The sequence below is a fragment of the Puma concolor genome, chromosome E4 (assembly GCF_028749965.1).
Source record: "Puma concolor isolate L17-30 chromosome E4, mPumCon1.1.hap2, whole genome shotgun sequence".
NCBI classification, from domain to species: domain Eukaryota; kingdom Metazoa; phylum Chordata; class Mammalia; order Carnivora; family Felidae; genus Puma; species Puma concolor.
In genome coordinates this window covers 45,170,172-45,190,446 of record NC_141683.1, presented here as the reverse complement: position 1 = coordinate 45,190,446, position 20,275 = coordinate 45,170,172, and the positions used below count along the sequence as shown (strand labels likewise).

The window sequence follows — 20,275 nt, the reverse complement described above, 5'->3', positions numbered from 1 at the left end:
TTTTAGGTCGATGTGATATAGTAGTTAATCTAAGTAATACATATACATTTCCTGGGTACTAGTTGTTAGTTACAGTGAGAGATTTATAAGATATGTGATTGACTATGCCAAGACAGGATAATAAATTCACTTCTATAGAAGGTAAAGCTAAGTGATTAGACCTGTCAGAATTTGAGGGATTAATGTGGACTGGAGCAGAATCTTTTTCCTTGGCCATTTGGGTAGATGACCAATTCAGGATCTTAATTTATTAGATTTTAATTTATTAAAAAGCATGACAATATACCACAAACTATTGATTTTACCTTAATTTCATAGCCAAAGGAAGAAAGGCAAAAATATTAATTATAACCCCACTCTGCTCAGGTTGTTCCAGAAATAAGTCCTTCTTTATGCTTAGGAGACAGCACCAATTAACTCTCATAAAGTGCTCTCATGGGTGGAAATGGCAAAACAAGATGTTCAGAAAAATACAAACTCTAGGACCCACTGCTCTGTGACATTTTGGTTTCTATTGTTTTGGTTCCTCCATCTTAGGCTTAGAGTTTGACAAATTAGAAACTGACTACAGGCATCTAAGAATTGTTCTTTATTTAAAAACACATCCATGAAAAGCCAAGGAGCTATAGAGGCAAGGCTGCACCAATGTCTTCCAAGCCGAGGTGGAAGTGTCTCTGGATTTTCCAGCAATTCCCAGGGGTGTCATAATGACTCAACAGTCTGTTGCAATCAGATGTGGAAAGGGGAGGAGTGATGGCTGGAATGCAAAGCAGTGTGCACAACCCAGACCCATCCCAGCTTTGCCAAACCCAAGTGCCCCCATGGGAGTGTCTTGCAACATGTTCTGTTGAGAAATGAGGTTGCCAACCAAGGGGTTATTGCAATAAAAACTACTTGTGATGAACAAGAGTTGTAATTTTAAATATATTTTTTTTAATGTTTGTCTTCCTTACTAGACAATCAACTCTGTGAGGGCAGAGACTACGTCACCACTGTACCCCAGCCCCTGACACACAGTAGGTACTCAATAAATATATGTTGTAAGGATGGATGGATGGAGGGATGGATGGATGGAAGGATGAAGGATGGAGCCTACCCAGCTCAAGTGTGAGTAGAAACATTCTCTGCTACAGGGAGAGGGAATGAGAAAATAAAACACGTAGACACACATAATTTTTAGTGTTTGAAAAGTGGGATTGAATTAGGACTAACAAATCTTCTAGATAATTGTAGTTCTTTCAATGCTCAAGCTACATTTTTCTATCACTTTGAAACCCAAAAGTAAATACTTTCCCAGTGTTTGCTTTGCTGGTCAGAAGTGCTTTAATAAAAAAGTAGTCTCTAAGTTGCCATGGCGTCACTGGAGAAAGGATGGCACTTCTAGGCCCCAGAAGAAACTGAAGGTGGCAGGACCCAAACAGGCACCATTGCTCCAAATGGACCAGCCTTACAGCCTCTCACTCCACCACTGCTCATTTCTCCCAGCTTGAAAGTGGACGACACGTTGACAAACTGGGTGGTAAGTGGGAGGAACTCTGGTCAATGAGAAGCCTGTAATTGGACACTACAAGGTAATAGTATTTCACTGGCCACAGTGTGACTGGACTTCACTCTCTGTTCAGACATTAGGGAGAACTGTATGGGTGGGCAAAGTAAAAATATTTCTCCTTTGGTCATATTATTCAAAGAATAAGCTGACTATAGCCCAGCAGCATACTCCATACTCCATACACTGTCCATACTCCAGGACTCAGTGTGTGACTATCCCAAGGCAAACACCTGCCCATGCAGCTTGCCCTTCCATCCAGTCTACCCTTTGGGGTCTAGGCCCTTGACCAGTCTCACACCCAGTGCTATTTGCCTCACTGCCCAGCATCAGGAAGCAAGTAGTGTCACACTGGTGCGATAAGACATTTATCTGGCCAAGGTCTCAGGGATGGGATCAGGTTCAGTTGACCTGAGCATACCCATTCAACATGCTCAAGTGTCTCCATCCCACCCCAACCACACGAGATGGCTCCTGAGGTCTGTATCCCAAGAACCTCAGCTGAGAAATCTCTATGGCAGATTCACTGTTGCTCAAGAGCCTGTGTATTATAGCAGCCTGGCGGCAGGTTGTCCCTGATGTTCTCCAGGTTCTTCACATCAGCCAGAATCCCGTCGATGCTCGTCTCCAGCAAACGAAGGTGGCGCTGCTGCCGACGTGCTCGATCTTCCAGCTCTGACACCAAGGGCCGCAGCTGGCTGTTGATCTGAGTCTTGGCTCGGAAGAGTTTCTGCTCCAGTAAGATCAGTCCCTCTTCATCCACACTGCCAGGCTGGTCTATTTCAGGGAATGAGAAAGGAGTTAATATAGAAGACCTGTGATTAGATCTCCTTGAACACACAAGGGCCTTCTACACCCTTAACTAAAACCTGTTTCCACCTGCCCAGAGAAAATGGTATGCCATGCCTTTAAAAGGCTTATTTCACATTGGGAATAATATAGAAAATATTCTGAGAGCTCTAGCCTAGTTACTAGTTATGAACAGCCCAGTTCAAGCCTCTGAACTCTATAGTTAAGCAATATGAAGCTTGGATTTCTTTCACTTTAGGGCCAAGTTCACGCTCTGAAAAGACGAAGGCTGAAGGCCATAGGAGACTGAGTACTGTCCAAGGTGTCTGCCCAACACGGCTCACCCTAGGATCAGAATCAACTCCAAATTATGTTTACTGAACTAACCTTGGGAAATATCTTGCTGTTTTCCATTAGAAGACCTTTAGAAACTGGCTGGGTTTGGGGTTTAAAGAGGCCAAGGTATGCTTTGACATTTCGGGGATAGATTCCAGCTGTTAGGAGGTGATGTAAGCTATCATTCTAGCCTGAAACAGTGGGAATCTGGCTAGTTATTCGTTTATTTCCAATATTAAATGTAGTCATATTTGTTGAGGTATGTTTCACCCATAAATAATCTAAAACTAATGTCAGCAGGAAGGGCACCTGGCCAAACCTATTTAATGTGGAAAGGGTTTGAGTGGCCTTTGGTCAATTCAAACTCAAGGTCAGGTTGCCTCACATATCTGAGCCGTGGTGTGAGCATTTGACTGCCTGAGTTTATTACACCTAGAGATTAAGCTGTTACTGTTCCCGGACTCCAGAGAGTAAACAGGAGAAACAACACCCTAACAAAAATGTATATCTGGTAGATCAGACCTTCACCTCAGAGCAGGGGAGAATTCCAGAATTCCGGGTTCTATGACATGCTGGGAAAGTTAAATAAGCTTGGGAACAAAATAACCATGTCCTTGGAGAGGCAGGACGATCTGCTCAAAAAGGGCAGGAGCCTTGGAATCAAAGAGTCCTCAGTTCAAATCCCACCTCCACAGTTTACTATGTGATCTGTGGGACTTATCAACCTCTCTGAGCCTCAGTTTATTCCTCTGTGAAATAAAATAATAAAAATAATAAAACCTGCCTCACAGGACCTCAAAAAGGCTTAAATGACCAGAGAACACCTGGCATGGTGCCTGGCACCTGGTAAAACGCTCTCATTTTCTCTTGAAGGGCCCTGTTTGTTGCATTACCTTTTTCAGGACACTAAACAAAGCTGCTTGTATCTCCACTGGGGAACTGGGTTTTGTGTTTTTTTCACCCTCAGAGGGTATTTACTCTTTGGAGCTAATGGGACTACAAAGCAGACTCATTAGTATAACAACACAGGCAACATTGATCTGCCAGGGTGAGGATGGTACTCCACAGAAAAATCAGATTTTAGAGTTGTCCTACCGAATTGAAAAGGTAAAACCAAACCTTTCCCTGAATGTGGCTGGAATCCATGATCAAATCCCTCGTCCCCTATCTGCTGCAGCCCCTGACAAATCAGGCCAAATGAGGGTTCGATATCAGGGGGAGGGATACTGTGGGCAAATCTGAATTGTTGCCAAACTGTGCCATTAAATCTATTTTATCCGAAAATTTTGCAGTATCTCTTGTCCCTACTATCTTTACATTTCTTCCGGGCTATCAATCAGGCAGGTCAAGTTCCCGCTTATATCAAGGTATAACTGTGGGTTGGGAGGGACAAACAGTAGAATCAGCAAGTGACTCTTGACTTCACAGTCTGGGAGAATCTCCCCCACTCACTACTACTACCACTATTGTATCAGAGTTCAGGCTTGGCCACCTCCCTCCTCAACTCCTTCCACCATTTCCAAAATGGTCTCACTCTGCCTTTTGTCTAACCCACCTCCAAGCTCTCCTCCACTCACTCCTGCACTCCACTCAGTGATCTTTCTGAAATATACAGTGATGATGTTATTACTCTGCTTTAAATTGTCCACTAGCTGCTCAGGATGAAGGCCAGAACCCTTAGCAGGACTGTCAAACTGTCCAGTCTTCTCTTTAGCTGTGAAGGTTGAATATACTGCCTCCACAATTTACTATGTGATCTGAGGGACATGATTAACCTCTCTGAGCCTCAATACACCTTCTCTAAAGACACCCAGATCTTTGACCTACAGATTTTCACCTCCAAGGGCAATAGGTACTCAATGACCCATCTTACAGACGTTAAAATAGAGTCCAGAAGATGTAAAGTCATGTAAAGCCCAAAGTCTCTGGGTGTGGAAACAAAGCAAATACCCTTTAAGGGTATCAGACTTCCATTCATCAGGGCTAGGTCTAGCTAATTTTCTGGGCAAAGCCCTGAAGCATGGGGCTGGAAGATTGTGGATACTCCACATACCCATTAGATCTAAGATGCTGTCCAACGTGTTGAGGGTGTCTTGGATCGTAGCTCCAGCATTCTTGGCTCTGTTATCAACTCTTTGGGCTTCTGTAATTACCTGGAGAAAAAGAAATACAAACCAGTATTGAAAGGGTGTCTCTCACATTAGCAAGTTTAAAGGGATCTCCCATGGAAAACGATGGAAACTGACCATCTGTACTGTGTCCATATCCAGGTCAAATTCTTGCTCCTTCCTTGCCAGCTCTCCTTCCACTTCCCTCATCTCGCTCTTCAGAATGGCTAGTCCCTTCTCCATGGCCAAGGCTCCATCTGCTGTCACGTTGGCTTCCAAGTTCAGACTCCCTATCTCCTGGGAGAAGAAAGGGAGCCAGGGACGGGAGGAGATATAGGGGTGAGGCACAAAAACATCCCAGAAACAAATACGGAAAAAACACAGCTGCAGCCAGGCCCTGATGGAGTGAGTTGGATGAACAACGGGACAGTCAGACTTGCAGACACACCCTTTCCCAAGCTCTGCTTGAAACAAGTTACTTTGAGGGTCTGGCTGTAGGTCCTAGGAGGGTCAGAAGTGAAACACTGGTTCCCTGTCAAGTCAATGTTCACCAAAAAGTGAACGCAATAAAAAACTATTTGGGAAAACTCAGAGGGTGAGAAATTCACATCATTTCCTGTCATAGTTCTTTGCTGCCACAGACTTTTGAGTGATTTTACTAGGATCCCTGAGACAGTTGAGTTTGAGGTGCAGAGAATGAATGGGCTACAGCTGTGCTTTTGTTTCTATTAGAACAAAGTTCATCAGTACCTTTATCAATAAGCTGTTAAGCATCAAATTGCAGTTATCTGTGTGCTAGAAGCTATACAAAGAGAGGCACATGAAACTGGTCTCTCCCCTCAAGGGACTTACAATTAGAAATTATTCTTGCAAATTACCAAGTGGTCAAATAGTCCAGATACTAAAAGTTCCCTTTGGGCTTTCTAGAGCTGCAGAAGCTTTTTAGAAGTCATGCTTAAATGAGACATAAGAAGCTCTCTTCCAGCCGAGAAAGCAAAGCTCCTACGATAGCATTTAACATGTGGGTTGTGGTGTAACTAGTCTGTCTCTCCCCATTGCACCAAGTGCTCCTTGAAGAGAAGGACTGGCTCTTTCTCATCTCCATATCCCCAGCACCAAGCACAGTGCTGGTACATTGTGGGAGGGGGGAAAAAAGGATATGTGGTGCTTAGACATAGAAAATAGAGATAAGGGATGCAGAACTCCAGAATTTCATAATCTTGAATCAAACATCGATGATAGTTGTTGAACTGTCATCCAGTGGGGTTGAACTGTGTCCTCCAAAAAGATATGTTGGTGTCCTGACCCCCAGTATCTCAGAATGTGACCTGATTTGGAAATAGGGTTGTTGCAGATTCAATGACTTAAGATTGATTTCTGACTTCTAGCCTCCAGAATGGTGAGAGAATAAATTTCAGTTATTTTAAGCCACCTAGTCTGTGGTACTTCATATAGCAGCTCTAGGAAGCTAATACAATAGTTGATAAAAGTATATATACATATATCTTGGATGGCTCTGCTCATGGTATTCTCCAAAATGGGAGCTGCAAATGAAGCCTGCAGCTTTCAGAGACAGCCTTGTGAATCAATCAACAAAAAGAGGCACCCGTGGGGAGACAGGTTCTACTTACATAAACGGGTTAGAAGAAAGCTTAGGGCGGAAAGCCACTGCCACGTGGCGAAAACGCCCGAGGTTAGCCAGCGAGGTATTGTAATGGGATCACAAGTAACTTGTTATATCACCTGCAGGAAATTACCTTCCAACTGATGCCAATATACTGATGTATCTCGATCACAAACACCACTTACCCCCCCCCCCCCCACCCTTTGCTTCCTACACCCACAAGTTAATGATTACTGTTTGATTGTTTTTCCTCATTCACACGTGTAAGGTGTTGTTTTCTTCACGTTCACCACGTGGGTAGTATCTCGGGAGCTCCATAAATACGGAGACAGAAGCCCTGTGCGGGTCTCTTGCCTCCTCCCAGGCGTTAGTTTCTCTCATGTTCAATTCTGCCTTTGTTCTCTTGCAGCTAGGGAGTACTCCAGAGTCTTAGTCTGTGATAGGTACCTGTGTGGATCTGGGGCTGCTATAGGCCCCAACGGGGCTTTAAGTTGTAGGGATCAAAAGTGAGCCTGCTGCGCGCTCTCGCTCTATCTCTCTCTGGCTTCCTACGCCGCTCTTGCGTTTGGGACTTCTAATGCCAGCCTACACTTCGACTTCAGTTTACCTGTTCTATCTTGTCCGTGATCTCCAGGGCCTCCCTGGCTGCGGTCTTTGCCCTCTGGGCATCGGCAGCAGCACCGCCCAGGGCTGCTTCTGCCTGTTTAGTCTTGTCACTAGCGCTTGCAACCTTCTGGCTGATATACGAGAGTCTCTTCATGGCCTCTTCGGCTTCTGCTTTTCTGTCTTCAACCTGCAAGTCAAACTCTGAAAGGCAAGAAAATATTGCCGTGAAGATAAAAAGTGACTTCTAGGGGCACCTGGGTGGCTCAGTGGGTTGAGCGTCCGACCTCGGCTCAGGTCATGGTCTCACAGTTCGTGAGTTTTAGCCCCGAGGCAGGCTCTGGGCTGACAGCTCAGATTCTGTGTCTACCTCTCTCTCTATCCCTCCCCTGCTTGCACTCTAAGAACTCAAAACCTCAAAAAGTGTTTTTAATGGCTCATAAAGCTTACAAATGAAGGTGAATGGGGCTAAAGTTTTCATGAAAAATTCTAGGAAGAGTGTTATTACTGCCTGGGGGCAAAAGCAGGGGAAGTTGTGGCTCCTTATCTAGCAGAAAGTATCTTAAAGGACCCATTGAAAGAGCCATAATCAAGTTCTTAGAAAAGCTGACAATCAGCCTGTACTTGGTCCCCACCACTGCAAAAGTATTAAGACCCTAAAGTAGGTAAAAAACAGGTAGAATCTTTAACATTTATTTTTGAGAGCGAGCACTCAAGCATGAGTGGAGGAGGGGCAGAAAGGGAGACAAGGATCCAAAGAGGGCTCTGAGCTCGAGCAGAGAGCCTGACGTGGGGCTCGAACCCACAAACTGAGATCATGACCTGGGCTCAAGTCAGATGTTTGAGCCATGCAGGCACCTAGAAAGCAGGTGGAATCTTTGAAGCCCAAAGTTTCAAGCCAGAGCCTTAAACCTAAGCTACCAATGAGGATAGTTAGAGGCTGGATAGAGGGAGTAGAGGCTCTTTCTGTGAGGAAAATCCCAAGACTCTAGGAATGTTTTCTTTTTGTAAGTTAGTAAAGAAACCTGAAATCCTAAAACCTCTACAAGGCACAAACACAAATTTCCTGGGATCTAGATGTTGTGACAAAGCTTGCTCTATCACCACAAAACAACCACGTTGATTCTACACTTAAAAAAAAAACCTTTAATGTTTATTTTTGAGAGAGCACCAGCTAGGGAGGGGCAGAGTGGGAGGAAGACAGAATCCAAAGCAGGCTCCGGGCTCTGAGCTGTCAGCACAGAGCCCAAGGCGGGTCTCAAACCCACAGTGAGATCATGATCCTAGCTGAAGTCGGACCCTTAAGCCACCCAGGTGCCCCTAATGCTGAGCCATCCAGGTGCCGTTAATACTACATTGGAACCAGCCAGGCTACGAAAAAAAAGGAAAAATATCTGTGGTAGTAGGATGCTGGATCTGTGAAAGGACCTTAGAGATCACTTAATTCAACCTTTTCTCTTTAAAAGAGAAGACCTTAGGGTCTGCAAAGGCTGTGACTTTGCCTGCAGTCAGCCCAGCAAAATTCAGAACTCAAGCCTTCGGACATCAAGCTAAATTCTTTCTGCTACATCCAATATTAATACTTTCTAAGAAAGATGTTTATTAAATGTCTGTTAATATCCCAACGTATCTATCATTTAGAGAGCTACATATGGATTCGAGATAAAGTCATGGTTCTACCTTTAACCTAGTCAAGTGACCTGACCCATGAGGTACTTACCTCTGAGATTCTTCAAGATGTTCTCAACTTCATAAAAAGTGGAATTGCCCATACTTAGTGCTTCTTGGGCTCTGCTTTTAGCGAGGTTGGCACGGGAAAGCAGCTGATCTGATTTCTGTAAAGAGGCAGAATAAGATTACAGTAAACGTAACCTACACTGAGGAAGAGTATTCCTGGCAGAACAGCAGAATCACCCGGGCACACTTCATGACGACAGAGTGCTGCGATTCACCAGGAAGTCTTAGGGGTGTTGTTGCAAAGCCCTCCACAATCTGGGACAGAGCGAGCTTTATAACCTAACGACAAATCCCATATAGAGAACAGTCACAAATTCTAGTCTACCATCAAGGACAAGTACAGTTTTGCAAATCATAATCTTCTACTCTGGATACTTCCTAAAGCCAAGCTAGTAGAACAAGCTGGACCAAAATTGAACTCAGGCCTGAGTCCAATTCCTAGGTTTGAGGGCTGATCCAGTGGGTGGAAATGAATTCTATCAAGTTGTCTGTTACTCCATCTATAAGATACCATGACCTTCAGAGTTTTCTGTGGTTCCTCTTGCCATACTTATTCTCTTAGTAGGCATCCATTACCTGGTTGTTGAATGAATTAACAAAAGGATACCTGTCTCCCATTCTTTCCGTTCTGTAAGAGCTGCTGGGTTTCTTCTTCCCAGTTTCCCAGATTGCTTTGCATGTGCTTGAACTCCTCCATACGTCTAGTCACCAGGCCTGAGAGAGAATCTGCTTTTTGTCTGATCCTTTTTGCTTCTACCTATAAGCCCAAAGAAATGGAGTCTGACTTTCGGCCTATCAGTCACCACACCAGCTGCCTTAGGAGCTGGCATCATTGTTTGAGAATAACTGCAAAATCTAACAGAAACGAAGCAATATATCTAATGATAGCAGCATCAGACAAGTTTTGTCTCTTAAAATTTACATGTTTACATATGCATGAAAATGTTGTAGGAATCATGGTGAGTGCTTTTTGCATAGGTAGAAAGCTGAATCTTTAACTATGTGACAGTTAAAGGAATTGATGACAGAAACAACGTAAAACTTCTGAGAAGAACAAAAGGCTTCTGAATGGCAGTACATAGAGATGTACTATGGTTTGGACCCAAATGTAAAGACCAAGCTTCATCCATGGTAACTTCCCACAGGTTTCAGTAGTCCCCAAAACAAAGGAAGAGACCTAAAATTCTTATCAGCCAGCAGCTTCAGGATGTGGGCTAAGGCTTTTTCAGAGGCAGACTAGGGTTTAAGAACAAGGAAATAGTTAAGAAAATAAATACACTCCCTAATACAATGCAAGAAAGGTCCATATGGAGGGAAAGCTGAATGATTTGAGATTATGGAACCCCAGAAGAAGCAAGCACTATGGCCCTTCTGTCCACCAAGCACATCAGTACATGCCCTCACCTGAAAAGACTGATCACTGACTCCCTGAAGCTGAGACACGGAATTGAGAAGGCGAAGGCTATGCTGATAAGACCTGTCTGCCTCAATGTCAGCTTGAGTGGCCTCCCCAGACAGCTGCTGGGCCAGGGACTTGGTTTTCTCCAACCTGCAGGGTGGGGAGAAAGAACTTTGAGGAATCCCTTATTAAAAGCAAACATTCATCCTGTCGTGTAAAAAGTATGGACGTTGGAGTTACCGGAAGAACCAAATGAGGTTATGTGCCAGATGTGTCCCTCTCCATGATCTAAACATAAACCTTGAAGTTTATACAGATTAAATCAGAATTCAGCCCGAGTTTCCCACTCGTTGATAACATTTCTACATTCCATGCCACCAGATGGGTTTACTCACATCCTTCAACCACAACTTCCCGCAAGTACTGCAGTCTCTCAAAACACAAATTTTACTTAATCACCCTTTTCTTCCAGCCGTAAAGGCATGTCCTTTCCCCCAAATCAACACACTCCCCTTGTCCTTTAGCATTATTTGCTAACGAAACATGATGTGCCCCTCACGTGGTTTGCACCACACCACAGAAGGATGCAGATTATCTTGACCCGTGTGAGGACCCGTTGAAACCTACTTTCCCATAAGGCCTTGCACCGCAGAGCCCTCCAGGCTGCCCCTTCCACCTCCTTCCCGCTGAGCCTTGCGTGCCAGCGACAGCGCTTGTTTGGAGTAGTCCTCGGTTTCCCTCACCAGCCGCTCCATGTTACCGGCTGACGCAGCATGGCTGAAAGGATTGAAAACAAAGAATCTGAGTTTTCATAGCACAGGGCCTCCTTCAGGTGTCCTACTTGAATGAAGGGAGAGGAGTAAAGGAGCTAGTTTGGCTAGAAACGCCAGACGTCATCGATCCAGGTTAGTCGGAATGAGGGGATCTGTAGGTGTTCTGGAGATGGAGCCCACATCTTAGACCGTGGCTGCTGATTTTTTCCGTTCATGGTGGAACCAGGGGGAGCGGGGCGTGGAGACGGGTGCGAGCAGTCCGGGGGGGGGGGGGGGCGAGGACGGGCGGATAAAACACTGCGTTTATAAGCTGTTCTGTGCCGCAAGAAACGCCTAGGTCTGATTTCATCCAGAACCCACACCCCCGTACTCTTGCTGCCACTCGACATTGGACCCTCCTCCAGAAGGGGGCAGAGCCTGTCCGTAAAAGTCCCCCACAGGCTTAGAAAGTGATTTTAAAAAAGGAGAAACAAACTCGAGGCAGCTCATGCTACAAAAACACAAATCGGCCCCCTTCACTGGCTGAATTCCATCTGGATTAACTGAGCCTTGCCACCGTGCTGAGCACTCTTGCTAAGAGCAAACCACTTCACCAGGGTGGTAGGATTTAGTCGGGCTAGGACTAGGGAGCCGCCTGGTACCACTGGGGCCCTGCAGAGCCGGTTTTTGGGAGGAGGCTCCCCGTCTACAGCCCTGGCCCCCACAGGCTAGTGAACAACTCGTTGCTACTTGTTCCCAGGCTCGAGGTGGGAGCCTGGGAGTCCCTCAAAGCTGCAGAGCGTTCTCTTCCAAAGGCTGATTTCATTTCACGGACCAAAAAAAAAATCCCCTCTGACACACACACCAAAGCCATACTGTGAGTCAGAAAAATCTGTGGTAAAAAACACCTCCACCCGCAACACTTGCCAAACGACCGTGGCCCAGTGGCCACCTACATACACTAAAAGCCAAGAGGTTTAAAAAAATGGCCCCAAGGCAAGGAAATGGCTGCAAAGGAGGCTGGAGGCATCGAATATGTCGCTTAGGTCCTGAGGATTCTACAGTCTTTATAAGGCTTTTTATTTTTTAATGTTTGTTTTTGAGAGAGAGTGATAGAGGAGCAGAGAGAGGAGACAGAATCCAAAGCAGGGTCTAGGCTTTGAGCAATCAGCACAGAGCCCGACACGGGCTCAAACTCCCAAACCACGAGATCGTGACCCGAGTGGAAGATGCTTAACCGACTGAGCCACCAGGTGCCCCCTGAGGATTCTACAGTCTTGCTCGAGTCTGGCCTTGCAGAGGCAGCCTGAAGCAGGGGGTCTGCTCACCTGTCTGCCAATCTTGTGGCCTCCTGAGCCAGGCTTTGAAAACCATTTGGCCCCACGTAGTGCTCTGAGGGAGGAATGTTCTGAAAAAAGGAGACTTGGTTAAGACTTTGCACTCGGCCCTGAAACCTAAGCGGGTTTATGCATCTGTCCTGTTAGAACTTGTTATTAGCCACACAACATTCTACACCCTGATGTCAGGAGTCCCTAGTCACCATAATTATTACACTAAAAATAAGAATAAAGTAGAAATCCAAGACCAAAAAACCCTGTATACAGATACTGATGCATGTAAAAATATATTCATGTTAATATGTATTTTCATATGTATTTAAGGTCGATAGACTATATACCAAGTTTCAGTGGTGGTTATTAATGGCATCAGAGGATTATTTTCTATTTTCTACAAAATATTTTTGTAATGAAAAAAATCAATATGGATTTTTTAAATCCTTTCCTCAGCATATGATGGTCTTGCAATCTCCTTTATTCATCTTTCACCCACTTATTGTCACCATTGTCCTCTGCATTGAGAGGAGAGGGCTCATTCAAATCTCTCCCTCCTACCACCCTAAAAACTACAGCATTAAGAAAATCATACTGGCAACACTCCCCCCCGCCCCCCCTACCACCCTAAAAACTACAGCATTAAGAAAATCATACTGGCAACACTCCCCCCCCGCCCCCCCTTTTCAGAATCCTGTCTTCAGAGATTCCTTCCTTCCTTCCCACCTTTCCTCTTTATTCATTCATGCATCAAACATTTATCACAGCCACACACTATGCTGCGGGCTGGTAATGCAAATATGAACAAAACTAAATCCTGCCCGCTGGCAGCTTAGGGAGGTGTGTAGTGAGAAGGGAGAAGAGAGCCAACAAGAGGGGTACGGTTAGTGAGAAACGAGCTAGGAAGAACACAAATGCAGTAAAACCGGGAATTCCAAGAAGCCAAACAACACGAATAGTTGTGCCTGTTTCCAGAAAAAGTCCAGCTACCTGTCAGGCGGACCTAAAAATGGGAGAGACGGAAAGTCTGCAGGGGGGTCTCCCGATAGAGCGGGGATCTTCAGTACCCTATCCCAGCAACACCTACAGTGTTTCTCAGGGAGGCCTCGCTTTCCTCCAGGCTCAGGCGCATCTGCGTGACCAGCCTGTGAGTATCTTGAACTCGGTTCTGATACTGACTGCCCAGGGCCCGAATTCTTTCCACGGCCCTCTTGAGGTCATCCAGGCGGCTCAGGTAGCTTTTCTCTTCACTCCTTGCCTTGGCCAGCTGGAGATTGAGAGATCTAATAGCACCTGGTACAGTAAGGAAAAGAAGGATGAGAACTTTCACAATCAGCACAGGGTAATCCAACGTGGAGGGTTGAAAAAGTTACTTTGACTGGCTTAGGGCAAAATGGTAAAAACCCAGTAAATGAATGAATGCACGGAACTGCTTTCATTGCCATCATTCAGGTCTCGGGAGAGTCCAGGATAGTCCTCCTCTCTGCAAGTGCTGGGCAGAGACACCTGCTCAACTGATACCCACAGGAGATTATGGAAATCGGCCTTCATCACCTTCTGAAATCTGGGCTTCTCTCAGAATGTCCTGAAGGGTCTGCTCAGCTTGCCGCATCCTGCCTTCCAGCTCCGTGCTGGGCACTGCTCCACCACCACTCTGAGCCCTTGAAACCAGGGCCTCCAGGCTCTGGAGCTGCTGCCTAAACTGGTCCATCTGAAACCACATAGGAAAGAAGATCAGAACAGAAGGTGGAGATCACCGTCCAATACCAGGTACTCAGGGGGGATAATAGTTAAAAGCCCAGAAATGCTTGGCAGGTCATGGTAGTAGTTAGACTAGAGCCTAGACTCTAAGTTTGAATCCTGGCCCCCCTATTTATTAGCTGTGAGTGTGACCTCAGGCAAGTCACTTTTATCCATTAAATGAGGATAATAAAATATCTCCTAGTTATTTGGGCTAAGTTAGTACCTGTATAGGGCTTAGAACAGTGTCTGGAACAAAAAAGTGCTATAGAGGGCAGGTAAAACTGATAAATTTAAAAAAAAGTTGAATTTGTTCTAATCTTCAGGGTTTGGGCCTTCTCTGCCTCCGCCCTTCACCCTAGGAAATAGTAACTAATAATTAACATCCATGTCCTTCTCTGGAATGTGAAAGAAATTTCTGGAGGCCATTCTTTGATGAACAGTCTTGACACCTTCTAGACTCCATGGATCTTCTATATATTTTTGTTTTGCAAAGGACCTCTCTTACAAATCCAACTAGAAAGTGGTATAAGTGGAAAGAGTACTGAATTCACAGGGAATTCAGGGTGGGATTCTTGGCTCCACTTGGCCATGCGACTGAAAAGTCGCAGATGTCCTGAGACTTGCTCAGTGAAAACGGATGTCAGAATACGTTCTCTTGCAAATTCACAAAGTTATCAAGTGTACCAAATGAGACAGTATCTGCAAAAGGGTACTTTTGAAAAGTCTATTTAAGAGCATCTGAAACCTATTACTACATTTTAACATAGCAATTCTTAAAGCAACAAATAGTAATCCCCACCCTCATCCCCAGGAGGCTAGGAGGGTCCTAGATTTGTGACAGACCCACCCAGTAGACACTTAGACTGTCCTTATGGGGGTGAGAGTTGGGTAACATGCACACCTGAATCTTCACTTGATTATAGCAAGCTGGGCAGCTGGTTAATGCTGCATGCTCACAGGTGAGGCCGCCATACCCTGGCTTGCAAACACAGCTGCCATCACTTCGGCACTCCCCAGGCTCTGAGCCCATTGGGTTGCAGTTGCAAGCTAGAGAGAAAAGACAAAGCATTCATATCAAGCTAATTCTAGAAACTGGAGTTATAGCAAAGGTAAAAGGATCAAGTCACCAATGGCAAAGAATCCTTCTTTGCCCTGGTCAGTTCACACTGTGCTAGATTCCTCTCTTGCCTGGGACTCCAACTACATTTCCAGTATAGATAGAGCTTGGGAATCCTCTAGTAAGTTTGGTGAACGTGTGGATAAAGAGGGACTACAACAGTGCATCCTTTCTGGTGGTGCTTTTTTCCTCCCGTTAAGTCGTAAAGCTGTTGGATATTCTGCAGGTGCTCTAGCTCACTTTATTTTATAGATGAAGAATAGGAGCTCAGAGGTTGAGTCATCTGTAGGTCACACGGCAAGTAAATGGCAAGCCAGAATGAGAACTTGGAAAAGAGGCAATGCTCTTTTCCTTTTGCTCTGCTGCCTTTGATGTAGGAAATGCAGTTAAAAAAAAAAGTATCTTTATTCATGCATACTGATTGAGCACCTATGTGCCACACTGTTCTAGGAGCAGAGGATAGAACAGTGGGTGAGTTAGTGCACTAAGGGAGTTAAAGTGATTCTCTTGGTTGCTCTATGACACTCATGAAATACTTGGCACATAATATCACATATGTAAGTGTCTTGTTACTTACATATTTTTGTCTTATTAGCATATGATCTCTTCGGGGGCTGGAACTGACCTATTCATTGCTATGCCCTAGCATCTAGTTCCATATATGGATACTTGGCAGGGATTTGACAAAAGATAGTTGAGTGAAGAAATGTATAGTTTAAAGCCAGTAAAGTCTCTTAATAACTCCTTATCGCTAGAGTTATTCTGTTTACAGTGTACTTTCTCATATGCTCTTCCATTTACAACCACTTTGAGCTAAATATTCATCCATATGAAGAAGCTGAGGCTCAGATTAACTGCCATAACCAGTGTAATACAATAGGTAAAAAACTAGACTTGAACTCAGTACTGCAAAAATGGCATGTGGGCTCTTCCTATCATGGGGTACTTCCTAACCCACAGGGTTGGGGTTAGGGCAGGTGGGATCTCTGCCCCTGTGTGGAAGCCTCAGGTTGCACAGAGATCCTTAGGCATTTTCAGGGGTGGAGGTTCTGTGGGCTGGGCTCCCTGCAGACCTTACAAGGAACTGGGAGTCCTCCAATCTGGGTCCCCAGAGGCCCTCGTGGCTCTGTTATGATAAACAAGCCCCTGCATTCTGGGCATCAGGGCTGGTCTGGGACCTTTGCAACTGAGTGTAGGTCTGTGGGGGCAGGCCAGCTCCCTAGAACTGAACTTCTTGAATATATGACATGTGCAGAGGCTGGAAAGAAGGGCCGAGCGAGAGGACCCATGTGCACATTGGCGCTTTGATCTGAAGCAGCCCTAAGGAGTGCTCCCAGATAGCTGCTGCTTTGAAGCCAGGTCTCCTTAGTAGAACTTGAAACTGTTACCTTTGTCTACATCAATTACCCAGACTTCCTGAGAGGGTCTCTTAAACTGCTTCACAGCACCCCCCTTGCCACCTCCGTGTGTTCAGGCTCAGTCTCAGGTCCTTTCTTGCTGTCCTGTGAGAGGCTTTTGCCAACACTTCCTCTGCCAGCCTTGGAACCAGGCATACAACCTGGCCGCTTCGCACCTCCTCTTCCACTCAGGAATGTAAGCCTGGCCTTCTCTACTTCTCCCACCCAGCTTTAACCCACTCGACACCCTCCAGCTCTGTCTTCCAGAACCCTGCTGAGGGGTCTTAAGGCCTTTGACCGGTGAAAAGTCCAAACTGTTCGTGGGCCAGTCGGTCAGAGAAACCACAGTAGCATCCTATTACCTGCTGCTGGCCCAGCTGATTTGTATGTTCTTACATGTGTGCACATGCACACGCCATCTGTCAAGGGATGCCGTCTTACCTCGACACTTGTCCACTGGGTTGGTAGCCAAAGGGTCCCCAAAGTAGCCTGCTTTGCACCGGTCACAGTGGACACCAGCTGTGTTGTAGATGCACTTCAGACACCTGCCTGTCAGGCGGTCGCAGTTCCCGGAAGCACTGGGATCCACGTTGTTGTTGCACTGACAGGGCTGACAAGGCCTCACTGGGCCATGTTCCCCAAATGGGTCCCCAAAGTAGCCATCAGCACAGAGCTCACAGCGGGCACCTGGAAGAAACAAATGCCTGAGCCTGAGTGGTCATCTGTCGATGGCAAGAACAGGCACAGGGGCCTGGGTCCCAGTCACCCTCTGGAAGAGTCTCCCACCCTGGACCCCAGAACAATAGCAGGAGCAGGTGCCCAGGGCAGGAGGTCAGCTCTTCCATTCCATGGTGGTCCCAGATGTTAGAACACAGCAGCCCTACTAGGAGGCTTCCTGCCGATTAACTAGATGGTTGAGGAAGTCAGATTTATAGTACCATCACTGAGGCTGTTGCTGAAGAATGAACTTTCAGACTGCCCAGCAGACAAATGTGACATTTTTTTTAAAGTAACTTCTACACGCAACATGGGGCTCAAACCGACAACTCCAAGATCAAGAGTTGCATGCTCTACTGACGGAGCCAGCCAGGTGCCCCAAGAGAGGTGGCATTTAAAATGCCACTAAGTTTCCCTTCTGTACTGCGGTTCATCTTGTAAAACTGAAGCCACATATTTCCTCTGCAGCCTTCGCCTCCTAATTACAAACCTCCTAAAACAGCATTGGCCACACATACATACCATATAAGACCATGCGCTGCCCTTCCTCACCTCTCGGGCATATTCTTCTCTTTAGAATGAGCCCGTTTACGTGAACGCTAAGGAATTATAATTCCCCAGAATTTTTTTGGAAGAGCAGCTGTTGATGTGGATTTGTGGCATCAGGACAGGGAAGCAGGCCATGGGCCTTACCGGTGACCCCGTGGGGGCAGTTATTGCACACCACCTCCTCTGTCTCGGGCATCACGGAGCAGCTGAACCCGTTGCGGCAGGGGCACGGCTTGCAGCTGCGGGGGTCGTGTGGATCGTTGTAGAAACCAATAGGGCAGTCGGCACATTCGATGTCAAGATTTTCATCCCCTGAATAACAATCTCCTGGGAGGGAGCAAGAAAGGAGGGGCAGAGAAATGAGCAGGGTAAAACAATACACTTCCTTTAATATGGAGGAGGCGTGGGAGGCAGAGCGGAGTGACCAAAACCTTCCTTTTTGAAGCTTTCTCCAAAGTGAGCACTGGCATTCACCTTTGCCTTAGTACCAACTCCAGACCTGGCCACGACCCTGAATCTCACCCTGGCTCTCCTACACTGAGACCTAGCTTCCTTTACCATCCATACCTCAGTGCTGCTCCCCCAGTCCCCACAGCCTGAGGCCATTTGTCCACACATTCATTCAGACCCTGACATTGCCTTTGATGTCTCCATACAATTCTCGAAACTCAACACCAACTACACCAACCCCCCCTCCCCCCACTGAACCCTGACAGCCATTTCCTGTAACCTGGTACCTTTCCCACAACCTTGTGGCATTTCCATAATGAAAAGGATTGAGTGTAATAAAGCTCCATGTCCATCCTGTCAGACTCCAGCCCCTACCTTCCTAACCCTTTCCCATCTCCAAAATGAGTTGAGGCAGGGTCTTTCTCACATAGCTCCGTTTCTTCCTCAGGAGTCCCCAGCCCCCTAGCAGTACCCCAGCCACCTGGAACAGGTGTCTTTTCACTCACCTGTGTCTGGATCGCAGGCTCCTCCCCCTTGGCAGTTACATGGAATACAGGTGCCAAAAGGTCCCAGTCTGGCAGAATCTCTTTTGTAGCCAGAAGCACAATCCTGGCAGAACTGCCCTTTGTACCCAACGGGACATACGCATTGTTCAACCCAGGGTGCCGGGGCTCCGGAGACGGGGCGAGCTGAAATCAGGGTCACGTTGTCAAGGTACCCAGTACCTGCAATACGGAGAACAGGTTTAGAAGCCAGCAGGTGGTGAGGTCTGAAGATCTAAAGTCAGGCCTTTCTCTAGATTTTAGACTTAACACCCTAACAAAGATGAGTGGCGTTCACTCACTATGCCACAGGTACAGCAGTCCGTCATGACTGACGCACATCAGAAAAGCCAGGGTTTAAATTCTGGTTCCACCCTCACCAACTGTGTGAAGTGGGTGGGCAAGTCGCATAACTTTACAACTGTTTCCTCAACTGTAGAAGTAAGAATGGTCTCTGCCTCCCATGTTGGTTGTGACATTAAATGGGACAACTGCATATGTTACGTGCTTGGTTCGAGGTAAAGATTCAATAAACTGTTAATAAACGCTGTTTCCTCTTAATGCAAATAAAGCAGGGATGATATAGAAATTATGCATGCCAGCTATGCTTCCTGTTTAAGTGTGGAAAAAGCTCAAACTCCCATATAAATCCAACTGGGATGAGAAATACCCCACATGTGAAGGTCAATAAACGGAGTTAACAGGGGTGCCTGGGTGGCTCAGTCGGTTGGGTATCCGACTTCTGCTCAGGTCATGACTTCACGTTTCCTGGGTTTGAGCCCCGTGCCGGGCTCTGTGCCGACAGCTCAAAGCCCGGAGCCTGCCTCGGATTCTGTCTCTCCCTCTCTCTCTGCCCCTCTTCTGCTAGTGCTGTCTCTCTCAAGAATAAAAATTAACAAACTTAAATATAAAAGTAACAGAATAAACGTGATGTCTGAACATGGTAGCCCTGAGTATAATCCCAAAGGAATTCCAGGAATAGAGGGCTCGTTCTGGACGCCATTGTCTAGCCTAAGGGAACATGCCCAATTGTTGCAGATCCTCTTCAAGTCCGCTTTCACCTAAATCTGGAGGCTCTTTTAAGCAAAGTAGCATCATTTCATTCTTCATTGGTGTTAACCTTCTTTTAGAGAAACATTACTTGTAACTTCTAGAATGTGAAAATTTAGACCCAGAGACTCGATCATAAACCATCCTGAAACAAAACCTAAAGAATTCATTTCCCTTCATCGCTTACTGTATTCTCCATAGGTAGCTCGGATCCGCAGGGCCGTGAGGTTACGCAGTAACCTCCGATACTCAAAGTAACTCAGCTGGGGGCTCCAGTTACTGCTTGGGCGTTCGTTTAACCTGCAGGATTTAAAGCCAAAAGCTTAAGAATCCAACTCTTATCAAAATACACCCAAGAATGTGGGAACAGCTAAGCCCCTTCACAGCCCTGCCTAACCAGGGGGACGAAGGATGGGTAGCTGCATCTTTATAGGCATAAACTTGGAGTTTCCTCCCTCCGCGGGGGGAGGCAGTGATAGAGGGCA

General features: G+C 46.1%; 1 protein-coding gene across 2 annotated transcripts in view; it reads right to left on the bottom strand.

Annotated features, from left to right (window-relative positions):
- Positions 1-574: 574 nt before the first annotated feature.
- The window catches only part of LAMC2 (laminin subunit gamma 2), a 58,005-nt gene continuing 38,304 nt past the window's right edge, over positions 575-20,275 (bottom strand). For both annotated transcript variants that reach the window (XM_086694171.1, XM_086694170.1), the window contains exons 9-24: positions 19,978-20,090; positions 18,705-18,923; positions 17,893-18,075; positions 16,924-17,169; positions 14,870-15,015; positions 13,780-13,936; positions 13,313-13,518; positions 12,223-12,302; positions 10,770-10,919; positions 10,148-10,292; positions 9,351-9,500; positions 8,727-8,841; positions 7,011-7,210; positions 4,918-5,076; positions 4,725-4,824; positions 575-2,323 (exon numbers count right to left, since the gene is read on the bottom strand). In XM_086694171.1, the coding sequence (XP_086550297.1) occupies positions 2,070-2,323; positions 4,725-4,824; positions 4,918-5,076; positions 7,011-7,210; positions 8,727-8,841; positions 9,351-9,500; positions 10,148-10,292; positions 10,770-10,919; positions 12,223-12,302; positions 13,313-13,518; positions 13,780-13,936; positions 14,870-15,015; positions 16,924-17,169; positions 17,893-18,075; positions 18,705-18,923; positions 19,978-20,090 (2,623 nt within the window). In that variant the 3' untranslated portion in view covers positions 575-2,069. The remainder of the gene's footprint in view (positions 2,324-4,724; positions 4,825-4,917; positions 5,077-7,010; positions 7,211-8,726; positions 8,842-9,350; positions 9,501-10,147; positions 10,293-10,769; positions 10,920-12,222; positions 12,303-13,312; positions 13,519-13,779; positions 13,937-14,869; positions 15,016-16,923; positions 17,170-17,892; positions 18,076-18,704; positions 18,924-19,977; positions 20,091-20,275) is intronic.